This window comes from Prinia subflava, chromosome 20, assembly GCF_021018805.1.
Source record: "Prinia subflava isolate CZ2003 ecotype Zambia chromosome 20, Cam_Psub_1.2, whole genome shotgun sequence".
NCBI classification, from domain to species: Eukaryota; Metazoa; Chordata; class Aves; order Passeriformes; family Cisticolidae; genus Prinia; species Prinia subflava.
The window spans coordinates 5,973,722-5,992,238 of NC_086266.1; the positions used below are offsets into that span (position 1 = coordinate 5,973,722).

At 42.2% G+C, this 18,517-nt stretch overlaps 1 protein-coding gene across 2 annotated transcripts in view; it reads right to left on the bottom strand.

Annotated features, from left to right (window-relative positions):
* The window catches only part of DCX (doublecortin), a 70,317-nt gene that overhangs the window by 15,306 nt on the left and 36,494 nt on the right, over positions 1-18,517 (bottom strand). For both annotated transcript variants that reach the window (XM_063416756.1, XM_063416755.1), the window contains exon 3: positions 204-306. In XM_063416756.1, coding sequence (XP_063272826.1) covers positions 204-306 — 103 coding nt within the window. The remainder of the gene's footprint in view (positions 1-203; positions 307-18,517) is intronic.

Here is an 18,517-nt window from a genome sequence, read left to right on the forward strand (position 1 = left end):
CAAAATGCTGTAGGAATTAATTTAGTCTGACTTGGGCTACCTCGGTCGGTATTTATAATACTGCTGACTGGATAAGTATCACAAAAGGATGTTAAACTCCACGTTCTGGGTCTTAAAAACCAGAACAAAAGCATGCAGCAGTGTTATCAGACAGGAGCAGGGGAGTGGGAGTGAAATAAAAGCAGGGAGGTGTCTGCAGTTACCGCTCTCATCCAGGGAAAAGTCGTCCTGTGCGTAGCGGAACTTCTCCGGACCACAGGCGATGAACACGTCGTCATCCCCAAAGAAATCGTGGAGACAGGTCACCTGCAGAGACAGCAAAGTCACTCCTTTCAGCTTTAACTGGAAATGCTCTGGTGTGGCTCAGCTTTGGCTCTGCTGTGCCCCCGTCCCACGGTAATGTTTTCACAACTCAGGCAAGTCAAGCCTAACGGAGTCATTAAAAACCAAACCAACAAAACCAGAGATAAAACAACGCCCAAACAAGGCCCTTGTGAGTTCTTGGAGGGCTGGTGTTTCCCACCCAGCTGACAGGAGACATCAGGAATGACACAGCTGCTTCTAAAATAAGAGCAGAGGTGCCCCTCGTGCCACACTGCCTGTGCTGAGGGGTGTCTTGGTACCTGCAGAGCCTAAAACCTCAAAGAATCACTGGGTATGAGCGCAGATCTGGAGATATGACTCCTCCTGAGCAATCCTTTTAAAGCCAAAACATTTGTCTGTGCTGTTGGTGGAGAGACCCAAAGTATGACAGGACAGCTTTCCCATCCCAGCACCATTTAAATCCAGATTTACTGCAGGTGTTGTGCCAGCCTCCCCCTCATTGAGTCCCTTGCTCCTTATTTACACCATCCTCAATAGGAGGGAGTTTTATCTGGAGCTCCAAACTCTGCCTTGCCTTGCAGCATCAAACAGAAACAAAGCACAAGATGTGGGAACCTCAAATCCACTGATTTAATCAGAGAACCGAACCTGGGAGTTTGGAAATGTGAAAATGGATTCAGGTTGCTGGGAGAAAAATTTAAAATCCCATCAGGCTTGGAGCTCCTCCCCATATTCAGCTGGCAGAGATCTGCAATTCCCTACAGATTTAACAGCCTTGCTTTAACAATTCCTAACAACATCCTGATATCCCAGACAAATATTGTGCTCATCTCAAACACCCCAGCATGGACACAGCTCCAGCAGAGCCACCCTGGGGCAGCCACACACCCAGCAGAGCCCAGGGGGGCTTTCCTGAAGTTCCACCTCTCCAGGAAACCATTCCAGTCAGGCACAAGGTGGGCACTGGAGTTTCTGGTGGAGGTCAGAGGCTGGCAGCTGCTGCTGCCCAGGGTTTTGCATCTCTCTTTTGCATCAGCACTGCAGAGAACATGTGGAGCTCACCAGGGCTGGACTCTGTATCTACTCATCTCTTGGAGCTGGGCTGTGAAAAGTTAATTTCAAGCTCTAATAAATCAACTCCAAAGAAGGCTCTTGGCTATCTTAATAGGGCTCAGTATTTCACACTGGTTAGTATAATGTGTAATTAAAGCACTGCCTGGGAGTGCCAGCACTGCTTACAATGCCAAACCTTAGTGAAAAGCCTGTTTTTCACATTGTCATGACTTCCAAAATGGAGCAGGCTGAGATCTGCCATGGCTTTGAGCAGAGATAGCATTTTCTCTGCTAACTCTGGTGAATTCCTATTTCTGATTGCCTAAAATTAGATCTAAAATCGCTAACTCCATCCCCAGAGAATTCTTCCAAAGAAAAGATGACATTTCAAACCAGCACTTGGTATCACAGCCCTCCCCCTGAGGATGTGTGGCACCGATTCATTTGCAAATAATTGGGTTTGGCTCCACACACAGTTCCCATCTGAACACCAAGCACTCCTCTTGTGCCACTGAAAAGACCCACGGGTTGTTCTGCTCCACTGTGCAGTTAAATCTGTGATCTAAAGTTGGATTCAGAAATTTCCCAGCATTTTGCATGAAATCAGAAGGAACCCACAGATGCTTTTGTTGTCTCCAGCTCAGAAGTCCAAGTGTGGATTTTGTCCTTGACTGCCCACAATCACCCCAAGCAAATAGAAAATCCAGACAATCAAGAAAATCCTCAGATCCAAGGGCCCAAACATGATGGAGAAGCCCCAGCGTGTCCAAGGACTGCATTTCAAACAGAGATACTGCAATTCTCTGTGCTGCATCCCTGTCCCTCCAGAGAGCAGTCAGCATGTGCATTTTATGGTTATCAGCAGCTGCCTGAGCACTGGGGGCTGGCAGAGAATTAGATAATCTAGAATTAGGATATCTACTTGCTGAACTCCCAATATCCAGGAAACAATCACTTCTAATTGTTCCTTTTTGGTTTCCTGTTGTAACTTCCATCACAACGTAGCAGAAAGCACAGCCAAACCCCAACCCCACTCTCCTTAAACAGTGCAAAATTCAGGAGATAACCGGGCTCCTGCACCGTGGGGCTCTGCTGCTTGTGTCCACCACGTGTGTGGTATTTCCTATTTACCTTTATTTATTCAACTCCTTGCTCACTGCTCTGAGCCCCTGAACACGTCCCAGATGGGTTCCTGTGCACAGGAAGTCTCTGGAGTAAACTTTCTTGGGGAAAAAATGTGATTTTCCTGCTGGGTCTGAGAGCAGCAGGGCCAGCTTGGCTGAGGGTGCAGGGGAAGAGAAACCCACAGGACACAGCCCTGGATGTGCTCATCCCTGGAGGATGGGAAGCTGGGAAGTGAAATAATAATATTGCACTTCAATATCCACATTTAACTGATACTGGGATAATTGATTTGAGACCTCATTAACCAGCATGGAATGTTTAAGGGTTGTTCTTGACAGGCCAGGCCAAACCTCTGCCTGCAGTCATGTCCTAGAGGCTTTTAGTGACTCCCAAATAACATTGTTGGTCTTCTCTCCATTCTTCAGAAGTATTTTTTTCTGATGTTTTCACCATTAAAATGAATAAATAAAATAAAAAATAAAATCATATTTATTTTATTAAAATACTATTAAATTTTATTTTATTAAAATACTATTAAATTTTATTTTATTAAAACAGAAAAGTTATGTAAAATGGATATATATTTTATTTATATAAAACATATAAGAAATTTATTAAAATAATAAATGAGATTTTAATATGTTTTATTTATATAAGATATATGAAATTATTAAAACAATAAAAAATCAAATAAAGTAAAAATTAAAATAAAATAAAATAAAATAAAATAAAATAAAATAAAATAAAATAAAAATAAAAATAAATGTAGTACCAGTCTCCCCCCAAGCACTGAGGACTTTTTGAAAGAATATTTTCAGCTTTAGCTCCCTCTGATCTACCACTCTAATTATATCAAATAATTCACCTGCAACACCATAAAAAAAAAAAACCAAAAAAACCACCAAAACTGAAAGAAGGTTTATACCAACAAAAAATTTATCCCAGATAATAAGGTGAAAATTATTTTTTAATTTTGTTTTCAGTTATAAATGTATTAAAGCACAAGACAAAACCCAAGAGCAGCCAACAGGACCAATGCTGCCAGTTGGAAATGGGGATTTTGTTGGTGGCTGTTTCCATGCACCCTCAGCAGTGACACCAGGAACCGGCACAGGAGGAAGATTTTGTCTTTCTGCAGTTTGCAGTCTACGAGTGTTTTTCATCTACAACAAGAATTACACTTGTGTACATAACTACAGTAGACAGGATAAATAGCACTGATTTCCAAGCATGCCTTTGTTTAAGGGAGGATAATATTTAATTTGAAATTCAGGATGGAAAGGACAATATTGACTTGGGAAAGGCTCATACTGCATGAAATGTTTGCTCTCCAATTTCTGTAGCTTAAGCAATTCCAAGGAAGGGAATCAAACCTTCACACCCCAGACTATGAGGCACAAATTTATTTCTTACAAAGTCATTATTTCTAATAGATCTTTCTTTGTGCCAAGGTCTGATTTTAGAAAACTTTATATAAATAATAAACCTTTTTTATATATATATAAATAAACATACCTATTTATATTCATATACATATTTTTATATATAATAGATAGTATTTATATATGTCATCTATATTTTTATATTATTTATATAAAACATATCTAAAACATTTATATTATATTATATTATATTATATTATATTATATTATATTATATTATATTATATTATATTATATTATATTATATTATATTATATTATATTATATGTTTTCTGTATTTGTAATATTTATATATTTATAATATATGCATATTCATATTAAATATATCTATTTATACATACATACATACATACATATGGCTTATATATTATATATATAATATATATAATATACATTATATATATTATATATATTATATATAAGGCTTATATATATTATATATATATATATAAGGCTTATATATTTATATAGGGCTTATATATATATATAAGCCTTATATAAATAATATATATTTTAGAAGAAATAGAAGGTTGTAGAGATTAGTTTGCAATTCCTCAGGTTTTCCTAAGGTTAAATTAAATCCTCCTCTGCTGATATGATAAAAAGCTTCCCTGAGAGGAGAGCCTGACTGGGATTTCTGCAGTCCATCAGTGTCTGCTGCAGCAATTTTAATTTCTGAAAGGAAAAGCTGCAGCTTTGTGAGAGCTGCTGAGCCCCTGCTTCATTTTCATGCAGCACTGGTGGAACCAAGCATTTTTCAGGGTTTTGACAAAATGGAGCTTCCCTCACACACTTCCCTGGCTGTGAGCTCACGGTTTGCTGAGGTGCCTGTGATGGCACAGGCAGAAATTCTGATTTCACCTGGAAAAAGAGCAGGGAAAAGCCAGGATGGGTCCAGCTCAGAGTAACTGGGTGTTCCCACGCTCCTCCAGGAGGCAGCAGCAGTATTTAGAAACTGCAATTTAATAAATAAATTTAATTTAATAAATAAATTTAATTAATAAATTAATAAATTAAATTTCATAAATAAAACTATTTAAAATAATTAGGAAAAAAAACCAATTTGAAGACTTCATCCTCAGCCTGAATCACCCAGCAGTGCAGAGCCTGGGCTGCTTTGAAGGGTTGGGATTTCCCAGCTCCTTTTGCCCCCTCTCAGCCCCTCACTGTCCCTCCAAACGTGGGCACAGCAGTGGCAGAGGGGGAGCTGAACTGCCCTCTCCACCCTTCAGAGAAATGTCATTTCCAGTCAGAAAATGTTCTTGTTCTCAGCTCTCTCCCTCTGTCATGATTTTGTAAACCATTCTCTGCAAATCCCTCCCACTTAGGAATTTAGGCAGCAGAGCAGTGACAGCAGTGCCCAAGGAGCTTCAAACTTTCTGTCAATCTAATGGTTATATTCAAAAAAACAGATTGCTTTCTTTAAATCATCACAGTTCTTCAGCTTGTAGGCTTCCAGAGGTCAGGGAGTGGGGAAACTGCAGAAAAAGCCAAAAAAGGGCCAAGAAGACCACAGGGGACAATGGCACATGTGCAGCCTGTAGGAACAGAGCTGAATTTAGGCACACTCTTCTTTTCTAGGCTGTTTTGATAAGGGCTGTAAAACTGAACACATCCAGCCACCAGATAAATACAATTAATGTGTTTTAGCTGCCTGCTCCTGTCCTTCCTCCCTCAGCACCAGGCTGGGCAGCTCAGCCCACACAGGCACCAAGAGGTAACAGGGCTGAAAATGTCACTAAAACCTCTTTAAACTCTGCTTTAACTCACATCAGCAATCTCAGGGATTTATTTACACTCCATCAGCTGCACTTGGCAGGGGCCTGTTTGTTTCAGGGCTGAGGAGCCAAAGCCCTAAATCAGAAAGGAAATTGTGTTTTATGATATGTCACCAAACACGCTCAGACTGACCCACAGAAAGGTTCAGAAGGAATTGATGAAGATGGGTACCAAGCTCTTCACCACACACACACACAAATAAAAAGATTTCTGAGGACTGAAGGGTTAAGGGAATGCAATGGAAAATAAAGATGTTGGCATTGGAATGCACAGCACTTAATGCATTTTTCTTTTTAACAGTCTGAAGACTGCAAGCCCAAAGCAGACACTGAATTGATTTACATTTTATTTGATTCTGGTTTCCTGCATTTAAAAATAAGAGATGTTTGGATTCAATTATTTCTTTAAAGTATGCACACACCCACTCAATAGAGTCCACATTTGCATTCACAGAAAGGGAATTACTTACCAGCTTTCCTGAGAAAATACTGCTTAAAATTGATAAGCAACAAAAAAGAGGAGCAGGAAAACTACAAATATTAACACAAAGTGGACCCAGAGCACTCCTGCATGATCAGCCTGTACCAGACAAATGTTTTAATTGCATTTTGGGGAGGAAAAATGCAATTTTTGCTTCTCTGAGCTGCTCAGCAGTGAGGGAAGTGGCCTCTGTCACCTGTTCTTCCATTTCTGTCCCCACAGGTCCACGTGGAGCCCTGCCCAGACCATGGCCACGCTGTCCCCTCCCTCCTGTGAGGCACCACGAGGGGCAGGAGAAGTCACCTCTGCCATCTGGGCTTCCCTGTGACCTCTCAACAGAAACATGCAGAGATTTCTCCGTTCCTCCATTCCATTATTCAGAGATCTCAACTTTTCCTCATATTCACAGAGACCATTCAGGCCCTGCCTACAGAGTTGGGTTGAAATAATCAAATCCCACTCTCCTGCAGAGGTTGTTTTCTTCCTATCTCACCTACAGAAGAGAAAGTTCTGGGCCATTCAAGATGACCAAATGTTTTCTTTGATGCCAGAAGGAATCTTTACACCTTTTTGTTGCTGAAAAAAGCAGATCCTCCTAATCAGGCTGTAAAACTCCAGCAGGTTGGTCATGAGTGAGGCAACCAAACCAGAGCAGGGACACCAGCTCCTGACCAACAGGCATTATTGTCCAGGATAAGCACTTGTGATGCTTATTTAAGTGGAATAAGAAATATCCATGCATGTGTGTCCCCAGCAGCTTCATGCATGTTCATGCATGAAGGAAATGCTGCTCTCAGGGGGCTGCAGCACACGGTGCCTGTTTATTGGAGCACTGGAGATGGGTGAGTTTGGAACAGGAGGGAACAAAAAGCAGGAGGGAGGGAGGTCAACAGCCAAGCTACCCAGTAGGAATGTGAAAGCTGAATTTTAATATAGCTGATGAATTAGTGGTGCTTCCAAAGTGTGTGAAATCCAATTAGCCTCTGGGAGAAAGGTTAGTTTGTTATCCCCACTCCCTATGCATATGGAGGAGACCATGAAACAGATATTCAGGCTGTGGATTCTTTTTAACCAGAAGAAAGGCTTGCTCTGGCATTCATGAGGGTTTTACGCCGGGGATAAATGTGCTGTGAGGTTTGGGGGAACAAAGAGCACAGCCATGCAAACCCAGCTATAAAACATCACCATTTCTCCAGCCAGAAAACCATGGATGAGGAATTCTGGGGAGGCAGATTGACTTTGAAAGGAGACTGCCAGCACAAACAGCCCCAGAACAGGTAGCACTCAGGAACTGAGAAAACTGAATCCTCACCAGCATCCCCTCATCACTCCTGAGAGGAAAATGTAGTTTTGGATGACAGAAGAGCAGCAGAGACTTTGGAAGGAGCACAACTGCATGGCCAAAGTCAAGCAGCACTGATTGAAATGGGAGTCCTGAAGGGCAGGACACAGGGAGATGAGGCTGGAATATCCATTCATGGGATTTCCAACTCCAACAAACTCCTAAAATCTCCAGCTGTTGCTGATCCTGTTGTGCACAGTTTCATAAAAGGGGGAGGCTGATGTTCAGCTTTGGGCAGGTCTCTCCTGAGTGGGGCACTGACAGTGATGAGGAGATTTTGGGAAATAACTCCTCACCCTGCTTACAACACAAACACATGGATGGTTTAGGATTGATGTACTCATGCATTTCCATTTCCAGGGTAAATCCACTGTCCTTCAACCCACCCCTTCTTCCCAACTGCTGCCATGGAAGGAGAGGCCAACATCCCAGCACAAGGAAAGCTCTGGGAAAATGGAGATGGCACAAAATATCTATATTTGTTCCTACATCCTCCATGATGCAGTGTAAAGAGACACAAGAGAAAATTCTGTCTCCAGTAGTCAGCCAGAGTGACAAAAGAAATGACATTAAATGTGATTTTGTGTCCCTGTGACACGTGGATGTGTTTTACTCACTGAGGCAGCCTCGCTGAGAAATGGAGTTATTTGAGGTTGTCCCATGTCCTGCTGACACCAGGAACTTCCCTCCAAAAGAAGTGCTGGGGGAAAATGAGTGTCAGACTTGTTTTTATCAGTGCACCAGCAGAGTTCAGGGATATTTCAGTTCCAGTCAGGCACCAGCACTCCTTTGAAGGAACCAGTTTTGCCCTGGTTGTGTCTCTGCTGGCACAGCAGCACACTGACAATAAGGGACACCCTCATCCTCCCTGGCACTTGTGGTAGACAGATTTTGTTGATTAGGATTGAGTAAGTGACAAAAAAAAGCACAAATCTCGCTCTAAAAGGTACAGTGGCCTGGCCTTGTTTGGCCTACAGAATCTTCTTTTCAAGAGTGGGAAATTAAAAAAAAATTAAAAAATCAAAACAAAACAACAAAAACAAACAAAAAAACCCAACAGAATAAATCAAGACAGTAACAGGATAAATGCTTTCCCCCATTTTATTTGGCACTTTGGCAAATTTCTGGACTCTTCTGTGCCATCCTGGGCTTCCCCACCCAGGGAAGACACAGGCACAGGGTGTGCACCCCAATCCTTTCGGGTGTGAGGGGGGCACAGGTACAGGCTTTGCCCCTCTGTTTTGTACATCTGTAAAACCCCACACACTTCCCCATCCAGGGAGATGTTGAGGAGTTGATATTTTTAACTTCCTGCTCTCAACCTTCATGGGAAAAAAAAGACACCAGTGTGAAGTATTCAACCTCTAATTTAATCAACTCTTCCTAATTCATCTCCAAACCTGGTGAGGGATAAACTGTCCCATCCTCCAGCAGTATAAATTCATTTACAGCCCATGGATACAAGTCAGCCAAATTCTCAGATATACATGGGAAGATGCAACTGGTCTGTGTCTAATTAACACTGGCTTTGCATTTCATCTGGCTCAAAGCATCAGTGCTGTTGCTCAATTCCTTAAATATTCTGTAAAGGCTCCTAGAGGCATTTTGACTCGTTAAATTTCAGTGTTTGCCAGGATCTTTATCACACTGTTAATTCTGGAGATTAATGGGAATTAAAAATGGTGGCCTTTAAAAATTAAATTGTAACAGATGCTACATGAAATCTAAAGGAAAGTAACAATTGTTATCAAGCTGTTCTTCCAGGGAGCTAAATTTTCTTCCTTAATTACAATTCTGAACCTGTTCTTTGTGTTTTGGGAGATATCCTGAATTTACAGTGAATGCATATCCCCTCCCTATCAGAAGAGTTTTGTTTTCACCCTAATTTCTCTTAATCTTTGAATAAAGCTATTAATTTTTTTCCTAATTAACAGGTCTTTTCACTCAGCTGACAGCGAACAGAGTAGTGGAAAATTCAACATTATGTCCTGAGCTAAACCATATTAGGGTAGAAATTAACAGTGTTAAGCAGGCTGGGAGATAAAAATGCTTTGTATAGCACATGTAGAGAGGCTGCTGAAATGGATGTCCCAAAGCCTTTCACACTAAAATACCTTTTTTTGGCCTTTTTTTTGCAATGTATTTCAGCCCTTCCACATCTGCAGCGCCGGTGACAGCAACGTTAATGGAATAATTGATGCAGGAGTAGTGCAATAGATGATGTGTAAAATGGCAGGCTGCAGAATTGTCTGGAGTGAGTTCAAGTGTTTCTGCAGTGAAAAATGTCCTGTTTTACACTCCCCTCACGTCTCCCTGCTGCTGCGTGAGCAGATCTCATTTGGAGACGATCCCGGGGTGCAGTTGATTTACTGGCGGGATTCCAGGAGGTGAAAACCTTCCTGCCCCAACCAAAGAGCACCTGGGAGAGGCATTCCAGGGCTCACACTGCTCTGGGGAGAAATTCAAATTGTAATAAACACAGGGTGGATCTGCGCCACTGAGCAGAACAGCACCTGCTTAGAGAAACAAAAATATGACTTTTTAATATCTGACCTTTCTTTTTTGCCATATAAAATATTACGTGATGGAAGGAGGGGGAATGGGAAGAACAGGAGTTTTTAAAATTATGATGCAATTAATTTCTGCTCCTGTGAAACATGCAAGAGCCATTACATTTGCATGGCATTTCTCATCAAATGGGTTGTAGACTACTGAAGCAATTAGAAACTAATTGCTGTGAGATTCCCCCAAGAGATATAGGATGGAATATATATTCCATGGTGGCCAGAGGCTCACAAACACAAGGGTATCTGCTCCTTTGCAATCTCTAGGAGACAGCACATTGCACCTCTGGAATGGTGCAGGGGTGAGGAGCTCACAGAGCAGACACTGACAGGCCCTTTGTGCACTGGGGGATAATTGGGAACGGCTTTGCCTGTTTGAACCATGGAAATCATGCACTGGGATTTTTAACTCCTCCATCCTCTGCTGCATCAGCTCTTCACCTATCTGTGGATGCTGAAAACCTGACCAGAGAGAGAAATCAGGCAACAGCCTATGTGAAATTTAGCCACACAGCTTTCTCACACTGACCTGGGAGGTGTGAGGAGAAACCCAAAACCATCCTTGGAAGGTGAAAGGCTGTCAGCAGGTGGGGTTTTTTTAACATGTTATTTACCTTGAAAAACGGTCAAGGGGTGCTGTTCTGAGTGTCCAATTATTTCTCTTGCTTGATTTGTCTGTATAAAGGACAATTTTAAATAAAATCTGGCTCTTTGCCTCTGAGAATAGAGTCAGTGTCAGTTGTTATTCCACCATCCCTAATCAGATGCTGACACCTCTCCTCCTCTCTCCAGCTCCTCCCCAGCCCTCACCCCTACAAACTGAGGGTCATTTCATGGTAAATGGATCCTTTCTGCTGGTGTGAAGGGCACCAGCCTGGCCTCTGCCATGCCCTGCTCCCCTGTGCTGCCACAGGAGCTGGCCTGAGCTGTCACTCCCCTGGCACTCTGCTGAGAGGCAGCAATGAACACAGGGAGCACCTCACAGTGGTCTTCACCCTTCCAGGGGTAGAAATTGTAGATTCTTTCCTCCCCTGACCCTTCCTGCTGAGCCTCACCTCTGCACAAAAGAGTTTCTTGTTCCCTGGCAGGTTTTGAGTCAGCTGCTGATCTCAATTATGTTCAATTATGATCTCTGCCCACCAGCACTGGGTCAGAGCATTCTGAGTCCTCTCTGTGCCTGTGACCAGTAACTTTGCAACTCCAGTTGAACAAAAGGATGTTAAATAACCCATTGTGGGGTTCAGCAAAGCTGACACATTAAAAACAGCCATGAAAAGATGCAGGTGTTGTGTTGGCTTGGCTCGTCATTGTGGGTTTTTTTAATTTTGTTGTGGATGCCAGGAAGGAAACAAGGTTTGGTGTCTGCTCAGGATGGGAATGGTGCTCACACACAAACAGGCATTGAAGAGGGGCTGAGGATCCAGTTTGGAACAGAGTGCAAACAGAAGGGCCAAAGCCACCCTGACACGTGAGCCTCTCATTGAAATCCACTGAATCCCAGCATCAACAGGGCTTCACTCCCTGATCATACTGACAGCACTGCTGAAAATTTGTATTTTCAGTTCTTCCCCTGCAAATGTTTCACGGCCTCCCCTTGCTGCCTTCCCCCTTCATCCCAGACCCAGATCATCCCTGAATCTTGGGATAGCAGGGTTAAGTGGAGAGAGGTAATTGTAACCAAACCAGTGCTGTGCTTTCCTTGGTGTCTCTGAAGGAATCTTGTTCAGAACAGATACCTCCATCCAGAATATGGTGCTGAAGGTCACAAAAATGTCACAGTGCTAAAACAACTTCCTCTAATTTCCCCCTGTGTGCCCAGGCAGTGAAACATCTGTCTGTAACCAAATAAGGCAACACACGAACATCCTTAAAAAAGAATTAGGGAATCATGTCCTGACAATTAACATGCTGGTGCAGTCAATTCCTGGAACATCAACTCAGCCATGGTACTTGCACACTACAACAGCTTAACAAGCATTTTGCTTTTGCTGTCTTGAACTCAAACATGCTGAAGTAATTTTAAAAACCTGACACTCTCCTCCCTTTGTAGTCCAGGCTAAATATTTTGTTTCTTTCCTCCAGAGAATACATAATCTGCACTACTGTCTTGTTTTAGTTCTAAGGCAGCCTTCTTAGACAAAAGAAAAATACTGCCTGCCTAGAAAATCAGCCTTAGATAATGAATGGAACATTCTCTTTGCAGCTCCTTCCCACTTCTTTGTAACACCAAGTATTAAATTCACTTATCCAAGCTGACTTATATTTAATTTTTTACTGACAACTCTGCTGTCCCTTTCCCTGGTTATCTGATCTGGTCCTGCAGATGCACCCCTTGTCCCTGGGTGTGTTTAAGTCACAGTTTTCTTCTGCTGGGTTCTGCCCATGGAAATCCCAGCCTGGGCACCCACAGCCTGGCTGGGGTGGGCTCCTGCCAAGAGCAGGGGAAGCTCCCCAGGTCCCTGTGTGCAAACCAAAGGGTTTACAGCATTTTAATCTCCTGGCTACTCTGTGAGATGCTGTTTTGCACCCAGATCTCCTTCACTGGGAGCAAACCCAGACTGTACAAACACACATTTGTTTAAGGACCACCAGGTGGTCACAGAACTAAGCATTACATCACAATAACATATTGACTCATTTAAAAAGAGCGCTATTCTGCCTATTGCATGTAAAATTTAGGCCAGTGAGTGGCAGAAAAAGTTTCCAGTCTTCCCCAGAACAGATGTTTTTATTTCTCTCCAGGATGCAAATGGAAATCTGGGAAACCTTATCTCATGACCTGAGCCTTTGCCTTTGTAATCCCATTTAAGGCACCCATTTAATCGCATTTCAACTCACCTAGACTGAATTAGAAATAAAGCATCACTTTTGTAAGGTCTGCCACTGTGCTGCAGTCATCCACTCCAATTCTGCATTAAAGGGACATATCTGAAGAGCCTTGGGGTGCTTTTATTCAGTCCTTTCCAGCTCCTCTGATGATGATGAGGGATGTCCCAGAATTTGGGAGAATTTGGGGGAATTTTGGGTTTACCCTGGCAAGCACACACAGCCTGTCTGAGCCCTGGACATGAGAGCTGAGAGCTGCTCCTGGAGCTGTGTGTGGGGCAGAATTCAAACAAAGTGACACAGGTACATTGAAACAAATAATGGGGTACAAACAGCAGCTGTGTCCCATGTTGTGGTGCCTCGGGTACATATAAAAAATAAAGCCATTCATTAAAAAAAAAAGCCTTCTACTAGATTTAATTTTGAATGTGCTCATGAGAACTTGGTGGGCTTTTTTGTTTGTTTTGGTTTTGGTTTTGGTTTTTTGTTTTGGTTTGGGTTTGGGGGGGGGGTTGTATGGGTTTTTTTGTTGTTTTTGTTTGTTTGTTTTGTGTGTTGCTTTTTGGTTTGGTTGGTTTTTTTGTTTGGGTTTTTTTTGGTTTGGTTTGGTTTGTTTTTGTTTTTGGGGGTTTTTTTGGTTTTTTTGGTTTTGTTTTTTGGGGTTTTTTTGTTTATTTTGTTTTTTGTTTTTTGGGGGTTTTTTGGGGTTTTTTTGTTTTTTGTTTTTTTTAGCAGGTAGCATCATAGCTACACACAAGGAAAGGCATCCAATTTGAATGTGTATGTATTCCTCACGCTGTAATTTCCCAGCCCTGGTTACAGCCCCTAACAAGATGATGTTGCTCTCTTGTTTGTGTGCACAGCCCCGCCTGCCACTTGGGGGTTAATGAATGATAGCAAGCAAAGGCATGGAAATAAAATTAGCAATGCCCAGAGCAACCCACTTTATCAAACTCACCAGTTTATAGGATTAGCAATGGATTCTGTGCAAATCTCTGCTATGGGTATTACCAGCAAGATTTCTGCCAATTAGCAGTAACAGTGCAGATTATTTGGGAAGAGTTAAAAGCTCCCTGTACTTTCAAACTGTGTTGTTGGGACACCATTTCAAGCATTCAATCCCACTTCCAGGATTAGTTTTGTTCATCTCCCAAGTGCTATTTGATTTCTCACACGTTTCCTGAGGCAGTGAGGAAGGATGGATTGTTCATTTTCTCAGATAAATCTTGCAATTTGGAGCTGCTCTGGGTTCAGAACAGGCTGCCCTCAGCAGAACCCCCAGGTTCTGCACTCCTCTGTGATCCTGAGCACACAGAGCCCACCGGGGAAATCCCTGCTGAATTCAGGAGGGATCAGGACCAAACCCCCAGGGCAATCAAGGACCTGAGGGAAAGAATCCCTGGGTTTCATTTCCCAGAAATGCTGGGAAAGATGAAAGTTTGACAGGAAAGGTTCACACATTTGGCAGAAGGCTCTCTGAATGTGGAACCTCAGAGTGGAATAGAAATAAAAGCAAGTTTTGATACAGAAGAATAAAGGGTGTCTAAAGCAAGAATTGCTGAGGCAGTTATTACTGGACAACTAAGAAAGCAAAGGTTAAGTCGAGTTGGAAGAGGTTTTATGGCTGGAGCAAAGGATGTGTTGACCACAAATAAAAAAGATGATTTTAGCAAGCAGAAATAAGTCTTAAAAAGCAAAAGATACCATAGGCAAACAAAACCCCATGTTTTCACCAAGTAGAAACAATGTCTAAGGATTTTCCACTGCAAGAAAACAGAAAAACAACTTTGAGCTTAAACTGTAACATAATATGTGGAATTGCATTTTACTGAAATCTAAACTACAACAATAATACGGTAATGGTAGTAGTTATGGTAGGCTAGAGGTAAATGTAAAGGTGTTGTGTGTGATGCTGATTGGTTTTTATGTATTAAGATGTTCAGCAAAGAAAAATAATGCATATAATGCTATATAATGCATTATTAACCAGAACCAAAGGGGCTTCAGGCTTGCCTATGAGCTGGAGCTGGCAGCTTTAGGCTGGGCTCTGTCAGCCACCACCCAGGACTGCTGTGACATCTTCTGTACAATAAACAGAATTTAAAAAAAATAAACAGAAGAGCCTCCTGTAGCCCAAACATCCTCCACTGACACAACTTCTACACAGGAATGTGTTGGTAGGTGCCACTTGAGCAGCAGCAGAGCTCAGCCTGTCCCCAGCAGGGGAACATTCCTGATGGAACACAGCTCCTAAAACCTGCAGCTCTCCTGTGGGCATCAGGACAGCAAATCCATGTACAGATGTCATCAGAAAATCAGATTAGAAAAGGGAAACTTCATGGAAAGTGGACTTTTCCCAAATACTCAAACCTACAAGGCTGAAACTGGTGCCATGGTAGAGAAAACACCCCTTGGAAAGCCAAGTTTTTTGAGGGGAGGGCCATTTGTTCTGCTTCTCTACAACCAAGTTTTTATAAATTAATGAACTTCCAAGGCAGCAGCCTCTCATGTGTGCACAGAGGATTATTTGGAGCCCTGGGGGAGGTGTGAGCTTGTCCCACTCTGCAGGACAAAGGTGCTGAGTTTGGTCTGGTTACACACACACACACACACACAGACACACTAATGGGTTTTTTTGCTCTAAAACACTTGATAATCTCCCAGCCAGTTCATCCTGAAGAAAAGCTGGTTAATAGAACTGGGTATTTACAACTGTGACAATTACACTGAAGCAATTTGTGCGCGGACATAATCATGTTTCTAATGAAGATTAACTCAAATTAAATGCTTTTAATTACAATTTGCACTGCCTTTGGCTATTGTGCAGACCGTATTCTGACACTCACGCCTCAGCAGACATGAGATTTACACTTTGCTGTCAAAGCTGACCATGGTTATTGGCTGGATATTTGATGTCAGGTGCTGCTGACACAGCAAAAGGCTCAGAGCTGGGAACCACGGGTGGAAGGAGCAGAGATTGAACCTTTCAAGAGCTATTTGCTCAAACTCCTCTGCTAACACCCTGGCTGCCCTTGTGATTGCAAGTTCTTCTAGCTGTCTGCTCCAGCTTTCTCCAGAACAAGAGCAAATGTTGTTTTTTATTTCAGCAGGGGCATGTGGAAGCCTCCATATCTGTGCAATTTGCTGGAGTCCCTCCTTGAGAACTATGGGAGCCCAGCTTACATATTAGATCCAAATTTGAAAGAATTAATTCCGAAGGGTCCTCAGAGGCAGCATCTTCATTATCCAGAAAAGCTTGGCATGTAAACTCCACCTACCAGCATTCAAAAGGAATGAGTGATCAAAGGCAGATTACAAATTCATTAGCAATTAATCTGTTCAGGAAAACCTTCCCTGGTGCTTTGCAGGGATATGATAGGAATATGATTAATGGTAAGAGTTACAATAGGATTATGGCCAAGCCCATAAACAACCACTAAGAAACACAACCACAGGAGCCTTGGAGTTTCCCTGCTGAAGAGATCTTGTTTGGTGATGTGCTCAGAGCTCTGTGTCCTTTCACTGTCACTGGGGACCTTTACAAGCCTCAACATCACCGTGAGGAGTTGGTAACAAGAGGCCTCAGCTGCATTTCAGGGCCAGAATTGCCTTTGCCTCCATTCTGCCCTGTCCTACTCTAATATCTTCAGGAAAATTGAAGATGACATAAGGCAGGGCACAACTCAGCCCAGGGCTTCCCCTTTCGGGGTTTGCCTCCTTCTTTGTCTCCATGTGCTGGAATGGGAATGAGTTACAGAAAATGTTTCATCTCTCCCTTCTTTCTGGCAAGGCTGTGGGCACACATGTGACACCTCCAGCCCTCTGTCCTTGCCCAGAGGGCTGTGACAGCCCCTGCCTGCCCTCCTCGTGAAGGGGAAATCAGGAGGTGCCAAATTCCCCTTTAAAGCACAGTTTCATCTAGAGAGGGAGTGTTTTGTGCAGTAAGAAACACAAAAAAAAAAAAGTGTGGGAAATGGATTGATTGCTTCTGATTGTGATGGTGTAAATTGTAACATCTGTATTCTCACCCTTTACGTGAGACTGAAACTGGAATAAAAGTTTTTAAAATGCCTCTCTGTTGCCCCATCTCTGAGTCAGAAAAGGGAATAATCTGATAAAAATTCTCCCACCAAAGTCACAGCCTGTCTGATTTTCCTGACAGGAAATAATCACAGAAAGATTTACATTGGGAAAGATCATTGAGTCCAGCCACTAACCCAGCACTGCCAGGGCCACCACTCAGTTGAGAATAATGCTCATCCCACTTAGTATTCATTCCAATACATATTTCATCATGTTGATGCATATTTTATTGCACTTTTTGTACCAATTCCTGCAGCATTTTGCTTTTGCAATGGTGCCTAATAACCCATGATTGCATGCAGCCCTGTGTGTTTGTGACTGGTGTGATTCCCCCCATCCCAAGGAGGGAATGCTATTTCCAGGCTGCTATTTTCCCTGTGTATTGCTTCCAGTTTAGTCCTCCCTCCCTGGGTTTCTCAGCCCATGGGAGGTTTTTTTTCCATTACAAGAATGATCCCATTCCCAGCTCCACTCAGGCCATTCCCACAAACTTCCACCATCCAGCTTTTTAGATACAACCTCCCACTCTCCCCAGATAAACCAGATCTTGGAATTTTCACTTTCATCCTGACTGGAGAAAGATTTATTCATAGAAATACAGATTATTATTTGGTAAAATACTAAGAAAAATGCATATTTGCACCAAAGATAAACCAATGCTCACTGTATCTTTTTTTTTCCCTGAGCTGCTATTTCTGAGTTTAGAGGCTGGCTTGTGCATGGCCACTGCAGTGCACCACACTCTGCAAGATCAGGCAGTGCAAACCATGAACTTTTGTGCAGTATATTATTTCCAACCTGTTATTTGACCCACCAAAGAATCTCCCAGCTTTTAAGAGCACAGTCTGATGATTCAGTTCATTCCACAGCCCAAGCTAAGCCTGTAAAGAACCACCTGAAAATGCATAAAAGGTCGTGTCTGCAGAGCTGTACACGTGTGCTGATGTTTATATATCTTATGTATATTTATATCCTTATGTGCAAGTACACAAAGATGATTTCACATCTTGAAAGAACACACAGCATGATATTTTACAATATCCCAGATGAAATGATTTCACCATCAGATCCTCAAGGACAGAATGTCAAAGCAGCTGTTTAAGGTCCTACATCAAATGAGTTCCTATAAGGAAATGGATTCCTGTCTACAGAAATCACTAGTGGCTTTAATGACCCATGTTAGAACTTGGAGCATCTGAATAAAACTCCATGAATGGTACCAGAATTAAATCAGTACCCTTGCAGAGTTATGTCTTTTTAATCAAATGCCATATGTGTTTTTGCACTCAAACTTAACACACGAATTTTAGGCCGTTTCCCTAAGAGAAATCAAATAAACAAATTTCATATGTATTTATTTCTAGCAGTACAAAATACATCCCCTTTCCCAACACACTTCAGGGCAGATTTACAGAAACTTATTTAAAAAACATACACGCACAGACACATATATGTGTGTGTATATATATATATATATAAAATTACCAGGTTTGTGGACA